Raw genomic sequence first — 9,896 nt, forward strand, 5'->3', positions numbered from 1 at the left:
AAACCAAAGACACCTTTTCAAAGCACACCTTATGAGACAAGAGAGGAGTAACAGGAAGACATTCATTCTGCCTTTTGTATTGATCCAACATGCACAAACTGAGAAATATGTTGGTTTCTCAGCCAGAAACACACCAGGAAATGTAACCTTACAAAAGAAAAGGATACTTTCACATGAAACTCCTTGGTCTAGTCTTAGGCATGTGCACCAGTCCAAGTCTGCAGGACCCTATCTCAGAACAGACTCAGTGCCCCTTGGTTTTATTACTGATAACCTCAAAATGCCAGGTTAAGAGTTTTCATTGGGAGTTCTCTCATTTTGTATTTTTGGCTTTGTCCTGTGTAACAGGGATTAAATTTAATAGGCCTTAGCATTACACAGAAACACTTGATTACAAGAAAATGATTGAGTAAAAACCTCTTTTTTCCTTCTATCTGATGAGAACTGTTGTGAGCGACATACTAGTATTATCCCTTTAGCCACAGCAGTAATCCCTTTGTTACATAAACAACACACAGCAACAGGTCCCCTACCTTCCCATTTAATCTGAAGTTTTCCTGGCATACTTTTCTTGCAGACTTTACACCCGAGACCCCTAAAGAATCAGTCAGCGCCTCCTGTTTGGAGGAAGAGCTAAATAGCCAATCCATGGGTAAAAATTAGGGCTACAACGAGGGCACATTTTAATCATTACGGGGGTGCTATCACAAAGATAAGGCCTCATTATATGCTAACTTCCATTGCCAAGCTATGACAACACCCTAGACAGCACCCCAGGAGCTCTCAGGACTGAAAGATCTTACACACACACACAGACACACGCGCGGTAGTTTGCCAGCGCCGTGCGGCAGCCTGCAGGAAGGCGAGCAGCCTTCCAGCGGCTCGGGAAAGGCAGGGTCAGGGAAAGGCATAGGGACAGCTGACGGTACAGGACAGGGGCAGCGGCAGGGTCAGAGACAGCGACGAGATCAGGGACAAGGGCGGGCACACGACACAGGCCCCGCCAACCGCAAGGGCGGGGGGCCCACCCACCGGCACGCCCGCCTCGCTGCCTCCATTGCCGCCCCTGAGGCGCGCCCGCCACTCGCTCCTCCCGACGCGCCGAGGGCGGGCGCTCCCGGCCGCGCTCCGATCGGCGGAAGTGTCGCTACCCCAGTTCCGGCGAACGGGTCGCGCCGCCGGCACGGCACCGGGCATGGCGCTGTGGCTGCCGCGCTCCCGGGACGGCGGCGCCCCGGAGGAGGAGGACGAGGAGCGGACACAGGCTGCTGCCTTCCGCCAGCGCTTGCCGGAGGTGCAGGTACGCCCGTGCCCCGGCCCCGCCGCCCCGGCCCGTCGCCCCGCGTCTGGCGCCCGGGGACGCGGTGTGGGCCGGTGCCGGGCGGCGCGGCCCGCGGAGGGGCGGCGGTGGGAGCGGGGTCACCGTGTCGGGACGGGGCCGTGCGGGAGCGCCCGCCGGGGCTCCGAGGGCCGGCAGGGACAGGTGGGGTCTGACGGGCCGCGCTAGGTAACAGCTCCACCGCGGGCAGGCGATGCCGAGGGAGCTGGGTTGGAGTTAGCCCAGCGTCCCCGTGCCCAAGGAGCAGATAGATAGGCGGTGTGTTCCTCTGTTGGCCAGGGCGAGGCGGCGATTTATAAACGCGCTGTAAGGAATTCTGTGTGGTCTCGCAAGCAGCTGCCATTACGTTACTTTTCCAAAGGTGGAATTTTCTTCTCGTTACTGCAGAAATAAAAATATTGTAATTCTCAAACAAAGTTGGGACAATAAGTTTGATTTGCTTGAGTTAAAGTTTCCTTCAGATAGTTTTTCACAAATTGTCCTTCGTGTGCCCCTGCCAGAGGCTATCAGCACTGCAGATTTCATAACGTGGCAGTGGAAGGCTGAGGAACTAATGCATATGGATGCATTTTTTCTTCACTCTTGGTGGGAAAGGCTTGGCATATTACTGAGTGGGAATTCTGAGCAGACACCTGGAAATAATATAAATAGCGTTGCTTAAGATGTCCCTTTTCTCTCCGAGCTATGAGTGGTGACATCCTCAACAGATCTGACCTAAAGGAGCATGTGTTTGTGCTGGGCCTTGGCTGCTTTATAACTTAAATACCACTTCTTCTGTCAGTTCAAGAGAAGATGTTGGCCATTTGTTTGGGTAGTAATACTGAAATGCAGGCAGCAGCACTTACTTTACTGTTGTGATCTGATGTCATGAGCCCAATAGTTTCTTATCAGAAGTGTATATTCAGAGTAGTCTCTCACTTGGCTGCTGCTAATGTTCCAGCCCTAAGACAGCCAGAGGGATTTCAGCTGCGTCAAAAGTATTTTTGCAGTCTGGAGACTATTACTGATAGCATCACATGATCCATGATTTTGCAAATACACTTAATAAACATAGGGTGACTTGAATTGGAGATCTCTTTCTAGAAGACTTAGCTGTACATTGCCATGCTTTATCACTTCTGCTGTTATAATGCTGCATATCTAAGGTGCCTTCCAGGTGCATTATTATTAGCTTTGGGATTTAGGACAGTCTGCTACTATAGAAACTGTAAATCAACAATTTTCTCTCCATAAATAGCATGTCTGATTTTCCTCACAGACATACAACCAAGGGATTGAATTAGCCTGCCAAAAAGAAAGAGAGTTTGTGAAGCACTCTGTAGAATGCACATGGAACCTAGCAGAAGCCCAGCAAAAATTTGGTAGTTTAGCACTGCATAATTCAGAATCCTGTGATCAGGAATCCGCTCAAGCAAGGACTGAAGCTGCCGAGTTGAGATGGAGAGAGGAAGAGTGGAGAAGAAAAGAAGAAGCACTAAACCAGAGGGAACGACAGAATCTATGGAACACAGATCCTGTTAGTAAAGAAGTTTTTAATAAGGTATGGCCTGTATCATTGTGCATGGAAGCAAGTGCTAGCCTCTTTTGTTTATTCCAGTTGTTACTAGTCTCTGAGTGTATTCTGTGTCTTGTGCAGCACAAAAACACAATATGTCACTCACCTCTGTGCCCGGAAAGGTCATGGAATAGACCTTTCTAGGAGCTGTGCTCAGGCACATGTAGGACAGGGAGGTAGTTCAGGACATTCTGCACCAAGGTAGTTCAGGACATAGCTGCACCAAGGGCAGGTCCTGCCAGACCAGTTTAGTGGTGTTATCAGTGACCTATGACAAGGTGACAGCATCAGTGAAGGGTTACAGATGTCATTTATCTGGACTTCTGCAAAGCCTCATATGTGGTCTCCTACTGCGTCCTTCTCTCTTAAACTGGAGAGAGATGGATTTGATGAGTGAACTGTTAAATGAATAAGAAAGTGGTTGGTTGGTTGGTTGGTTGGTTGGTTGGTTGGTTGGTTGGTTGGTTGGTGGCATGCAAAGGGTAGTCATCAATGGCTCAGAGTCTGAATGGATGCCAGGGGCCAGTGGTGTCCTTCAGGGGTCTGTACTGGGACCGGGGTTATTTAATGTCTTCATTAAATTAAACAGATAGATTGAGGACACTCTCAGCAAGTTTGCAGATGATGTCAAGCTGAGTGGTGCAGTTATCAGACCTGAAGAAAGCCTTCCAGAGGACCCGAACACAGTGGAGAAGTGGGTCCATGGGGATCTAGTGTGTTTTAACAAGGCCAAGTGCAGTGTGCTGCACCTTGGTCGGGGCAACTCCTGGTACCAGCACAGGCTGGGGATGAACAGACCAGTACAGCCCTGCTGAGAAGGGCTTGGGGTGCTGGTGGGTGAGAGGCTGGACCTGACCCAGCCATGGGCACTCACAGCCCAGAGAGCCACACATGTCCTGGGCTGCATCCAGAGCAGTGTGGGCAGCAGGGCAGGGAGGGGATTCTGCCCCTCTGCTCTGCTGAGACCCACATGTAAAGTAATGCACCCACTTCTGGGGTCCCCAGTACAAGAAGGAATCCTGTTGGAACTGCTCCAGAGAAGCACTACAGAGCTGATCAGAGGGCTGGAGCACCTTTCCTCTGAGGAAAGGCTGGGAGAGCTGGGGTTCTTCAGCTTGAAGAAGAGGAGGCTCCGCAGAGCCCTAATTTACCTTCATGTGACCCTAACTTACCTTCATGGTCCTTAAAAGGGCCAGAAAGATGGAGAAAAACATTTTTTTATCACAGCCTGTGCTGACAGGAGAAGAGGGAATGGCTTTAAACTGAAAGATGATAGCTTTAGATTGGATGTAAGGAAGACATTTTTTTTTATTAGGTTATCAACACACTGGAACAGGTTGCCCAGGGATGCTGTAAAAACCCAATCCCTAGAAGCAACAGAGGTCACATTGGAGTGGTCTTGGAGCAGCCTAATCCAGTGGTAGATGTTCTTGCCTGGGCAGGGAGGGCTGAAGCTCTGTGGTCTTTAAATGTCCCATCCAACCCACAATATGAAACTGTTAGTTTGTTTCTAATACTGTCTACCGTAATACAAATTATTTAGCATTAACTTTTTTAATATATAGTAGGATCTTATCTTTGATTTCACAATTTAATTTCAACAGCTATCAATGCCCTTTACTGAGCCCTAAAGTCACAAGCCAGACACAGTCAGGTGAAAAATGTGGTCAACTTTTTATGAAGGGTCCCTTCAGGTCCACAACACACCGAAATACAGGCTGAAAAATGTGCCGAAGGTGCACATGTGGCATAGAGCAACTACAGTTTTGTAAGTGTAGCAAATTAGCATAATTGACAAGAATGCCCAATTAGAAATACAGATTTTGAGGTAATTCCCCCTCTTGGTTCAACTATCTTCTGAAGCCCCCATTTCTCTCTAGTTCTTTATGGGAGAGTGTTGTCATTGGTCTCAGAAGAAACTAGATGAGGATTGAGCTTTTAGGAATGTGTTTTGTCTTTCTTGCTAACCGAGTAGGTAAAATTCTAGCTATGAATCTATATAGTTATACAATAATAGGCTACAGAGCTACAAATAGACATGAAGAATATATAAAAGCAAAAATCAGTTTGGCATCACTATCACATCTCCTAATTTGTCCTGATCCAGACTGCAATATACATGATTCTCATGACTAACAAATCAGTAAGTTCCTATATGAAAACAGAAGTTTTTCAGAGACTATAAGGAAAATGAAGTTTTATTTCTAGGTAAGACACTTTTTGAAAAAAAACCTCCTCAACTCTGAAACTAGAACATAGTCATTTAAATAGTAACATATTAAAGTATAATAACTCCTTTATATCACTAAACAGTATGTGTGGAGTTTATGTCATAGTACAATCTTTCTCTTCCTCAGAGTTTTATTAATCAGAAAAGGAAAGAAATTGAAGATGAGGCTGTGTCTGAGCCACTTATGCAAAAACATGAACAAAAGATTAGACACTTCGGTGAGTCTGTTTTTCCAACATCTTGTGGTTCCTGCAGAATTTGTTTTGCTCCTTCTTGTACAGAATGAATGCTAATAAATGAAAGACCTAAATGACAGACTGTTCAGTTTTATTTTATCAGGACTCCAGGGACATTCCACACCAGTGGGAAAAGGCAGGAACATTACTAGACATATAAGTCATGTATATAAAAGTGCATGGGTCATCCATGGCTCTCTCCTTTTTTAAAGGAGATTAAGTTAAATTTTTTATTAAATGATTTTCTGACATCTGTTAATCTATAAGGGTAATGGCTGATTAAATGGACATGTTTGTTAACAGCTACAGTGAGAATATGTATGCTCAGAATTGTGTGTTTAAAACTATACTTATTTATCCACTAGGTGTCACTTTAGCTCTGTTGTAATTGTTAAACCCAATTGAGCACACATCTGATCTTGTAACATAATCTAAAATTTTTATGGTTCTCTGAAGTGCTTGCCATTCAGGCTGGTTTCACACTATAGTATAGTATAGCCATATTTGGAATTCTGGAACAATCAGGAATAAGACTAGATTGGCAGAATTCAGTTGCTCTTACAAAGTTGTTTTTACTAATTTTTTTGGCTTCTGAGGGGCTTTGAGCCCTGTTAGCCTTAGCAAGCCTTTCAAGTATCAAGTTAAGATACTTTAGAGAACCTGCGCCTATTACTGCTATTTGCATACTTTTGACAGTGCTGTGCCTTAACTTGATACTGTTCAGAGTAATGATATTGGAATTAGAAAACATCTCTCCTGCTATGCATTTCAGCGGGTAAAAAAAGAAGAGGCTGCCTTGTAGGCTTCCTAGCTAGAGTTGGGTAAAATTACTCTTTGTCTAGATTCAAATTAGATTGTTAAAGAATCAATCTTATTACAGAAAGTAATTTTTTTAGTACTTCCTGAGTTCAAAGCCATGTTATTTTAATTTGTGATACATAAGTCCATTGTAGAAAGCCACAGTATATTAGTCCTTTCTGAAGTCACTTGTTCCATGCTAGCTGCTGCCAAGGAGCAATGTGGATCCTGCTTCTGGATCTTCTTCTGGCTTCAAAGCAATGAAGAAATTACATAGAATAACTTGAAAACAGTCAAAAGAAATACAAGCTGTTGCTTTCACTTTCAGCATTTGTTTGCTAGAATTAAGATAATTCAATGGTAATGACCTGAGATAATCTTTAGCCCAGTTATGTGCTGATAGATGGGTGAAGCTGTATATCTGGTATCTGTTGCCAATAGTGACTGTCAGAGATACTTGAAGGGCAACTTTAAGAAGTGCTATGAATATTGAGTTCTGATTTTTACATTCAGCTTGTTACCTGAAGGTAGTGCCATGATACCATCATTCAAAGAAGTTCTGATTAACTTCTTAGTACTGGTGTGGGTTTGTTTTTTGAGATCAAGCTATTTGTATAATTAATTTGAATTCTCTAAAAATCTAGCAAACTATATGTTAGAAGCACTTTAATTTTTGACAGATTACAGGTTCTGTTCTTTGCATTTTTATTTGCAAACATGTAGAGGATTTGTTTTTGTTAGAATCACTTAATATAAATCTCTGTTCATAAACTTTTTAAGCTATTTGGTGTTGTAACTAATGGATATCTACACCTCTTTGTTAGCTTGTGAGAACTGATTAAAAATATCAGCATTACTAGAAGTGCATGACTGTTATAATCTACTTTCAGTATCTTCAAAGACTAATTATGCCTTCTAGTAATGCTCTTTCAGCATTCATTAGGTGTATAAATTCCCAAATTTAGCTGCATGCTGTTATTCTGAGGTTAGTAAATTGCCAAGTTGTTATGTATACTTGGTATCAATGCAGGTCATTTCCTTGCTGCATTAAATCATTTATCTGTTTAGAATATCTTAACTGTGTTTCTCTTATTAGGCATGCTGAGCAGATGGGATGATAGTCAAAGGTTTTTGTCTGATCACCCATACCTTGTATGTGAAGAAACATCTAGGTATCTCATGTTGTGGTGTTTTCATCTAGAAGCTGAACAGGTATGAAGATGTTTAAATCTTTGGAAGCACACATTTCCCCATTTGCACAGTAGAAAGGTGACCAACTTCGTTAACTGTTTAACTGTTCTTCCAGCTCTCTTTACTTTATTGATAGTGTATTGTCACATTTATGTCTAGTTATAGCTAATTATGAGTCCTTCTGTAAGCATCGGTTCACATCTGCTTAGGAACTGGAACAAAAGGAAATTCTGCTGAATTTTAGAAATATAATCTCAGGAAACTTCTTTAAAACAGAACGTTAACTTTTTTTTCCTTTTTATCAGAAAAGAGCTCTGATGGAGCAAGTAGCACACCAAGCAGTTGTAATGCAGTTTATTATAGAAATTGCCAGAAGCTGCAATGTGGATCCAAGAGGATGTTTTCGTCTCTTTTTCCAAAAAGCCAAAGTAAGTCAGTTTAGGTAATAATGTGAGAAACTCTTGATAGAAGTGTTTTAGAGAGGATTTCTTCCCAACCATGTGAGGCTAAATAAATTTTTGACTGATTCAGGCTTATGGGAAAGTGTTTTGTTAGCATTAGGCAAACAGTTATACAAACACCAACTGATCTTAAACTGGTCTGACTATTGACTAATTACACATTGTTTTCAAAGTTTAGTTACATGTTGTCACAACTTTTCCATCTCATCTGCCCCTTATAGTGAGGCAGCTATATAAAGAGTGTCCCTTTCTCATGACTGAAATGGGGCAATACAGAGCTTTGTAGGGAAAAGGTGGGAAAACTGAAACTGTGATTTGCTATAGACTGTATTCAGTTGTTCAAGACTCTAATGGATCTTAATATTGCCTAAACGACTGTAGTTAAAATGTGAGTTAGTTTGTGCTTTACTTTTGACCAAAGGGCTTCAACAAGCACCTGTTGTAACAATACCTTCTGAGTTGGAATAAATTACAGGCTAAAATTAGATTCAGTTTTACATGTTCTCAGATAAATCAGCTACTTTACTTATGCATATAAATGCTACAGATTGTCTTAAAAACAAATCTACATGAAACATAACTTTAAATTGACTGATATTATTCCTGAGTTGTTCACAGTTGTTATTTCCCAAAAGGTATAGCATATCATTGTTGCATGGATTTTTTTCAGCACTGTGTCAGCTTACAATTCAAAAGTAAATCTGGCTAAAGAACAAATACTTCATTTTTCTTTTTGCAGACAGGAGAAGGCTACTTTGAGGCCTTTAAAAGTGAACTTGAGGCATTCAAGGCGAGAGTGAGAATCTGGTCACAATCACATGGCTTTCAAACTATGTTACTCCATGATCTCAATGTCAGTTCTGGTTGTGTGGGAGAGTGGACATCGTTTTTACAGGTAGGTTTATTTCCAAAATTTAATTTAATTAATGCAGGATTAGGTCCTGCCTAGAGACGCTGTATCTTTGTGAGATATAAAGAGAATTATTTCTTGAATTGCTAGTGCTTGGGATATATAATGCAGTGTTATTAAATCACAAGGCATTTATGGGCTTTCTTTTTACTTGCTGGAATTCACAGCATTAGCATAAAGTCAAAAGTATGTTTGTTCATTCCCTTTACATTTCATGCCTAAAATAAACACTGCATGATAAAACTGATCAGATCCTATAACTGTATTCCCAGTCATCACCACAAGCAGTGTAAAATCATGGGATCCATCAAGTAAGTTACAGAATCACAGAATGGTTTGAGTTGGAGCAGTCCTAAAGATCATCTAGTTCCAAACTCCCTGCCATGGCACAGACACCTTTCATAGGCCAGAGAGCCCCATCCAGCCTGGCCTTGAACACTGTCAGGGATCCCACAACTTCTCTGGGCAAGTCAAGTCTAAGGAAAGTCTCCCTTTGTGATTAAAGGGAGACACAAAAAACACTTAGGTGTTTTTTACAGTTCCAGTTATGGCCACATTCTGGAATGAAGAAACAACTTAAAAGATGGTCAAAAATTATGTATTAGGAAAGGAGTCACAATTGAAAGTACTTGTTTGAAATAATTTAAGTACCTCTCAGAGGTAGATCAAACAGCTGAATTTTATATAAATGTGCAGTTAGGGGCTAGAAATACTAAGACCAAATACAAGCTATGCTAGCAAATTTTAAAAATTCTTGACACAGTGACATATTACTGGTTGATGATGTTTTCAGACCTTACTTCCTTTCCATTGTAAATTTGTCTCATCATAAGATGGACAATGCAAACAATCTTTTTTTCTCTCTGTTTCTCCCTCCGTCTATACAATTACGAAGCATTAAGCTGTCAGTTTTTCATTTGTTGCAGAACACAGGAGATCTACATGGTTCCATAAACACAGATGTCTGCAGTTTCAACTCTGTGATACAAAGAGATGAAGAAGAATCTAAAATGATGGACACATTATAGTACTTTTAAGACTGAGGCCAAGTACTCTTTTATTTCCCTTTTTTTTTCCCCCAAAGAAACAAACATGGCTATTTTCTTGACACTTATTTTTCTGGGTACTGCACTTTATTTTTCGTGTCAGATTTTTGTTGTTTTTATTTGATTTGGG

The 9,896-nt window shown here is 41.8% G+C and overlaps 1 protein-coding gene across 1 annotated transcript; it reads left to right on the top strand.

The window, feature by feature from the left end:
* The first annotated feature begins 1,130 nt into the window (after positions 1–1,130).
* CDC37L1 (cell division cycle 37 like 1, HSP90 cochaperone) lies at positions 1,131–9,896 on the top strand. Its single transcript, XM_084224981.1, has 7 exons — positions 1,131–1,300; positions 2,598–2,879; positions 5,252–5,342; positions 7,255–7,370; positions 7,655–7,777; positions 8,550–8,705; positions 9,647–9,896. Exons 1-7 carry the CDS (start codon positions 1,196–1,198, stop codon positions 9,746–9,748), a joined length of 975 nt encoding a protein of 324 aa, XP_084081107.1. The 5' UTR covers positions 1,131–1,195; the 3' UTR covers positions 9,749–9,896.

The sequence above is a fragment of the Fringilla coelebs genome (genome assembly GCF_963513975.1).
Source record: "Fringilla coelebs genome assembly, chromosome: Z".
Taxonomy (NCBI): Eukaryota; Metazoa; Chordata; class Aves; order Passeriformes; family Fringillidae; genus Fringilla; species Fringilla coelebs.

What these genes read in the sequence shown, in the direction of transcription:
- CDC37L1 (XM_084224981.1), top strand. Translation starts at nt 1,196, where the DNA reads ATGGCGCTGTGGCTGCCGCGCTCCCGGGACGGCGGCGCCCCGGAGGAG. An exon ending in TTCATCTAGAAGCTGAACAG is followed by an intron (nt 7,371 to 7,654) that starts GTATGAAGATGT and finishes CCTTTTTATCAG; the next exon opens with AAAAGAGCTCTGATGGAGCA. An exon ending in TCTTTTTCCAAAAAGCCAAA is followed by an intron (nt 7,778 to 8,549) that starts GTAAGTCAGTTT and finishes TTCTTTTTGCAG; the next exon opens with ACAGGAGAAGGCTACTTTGA.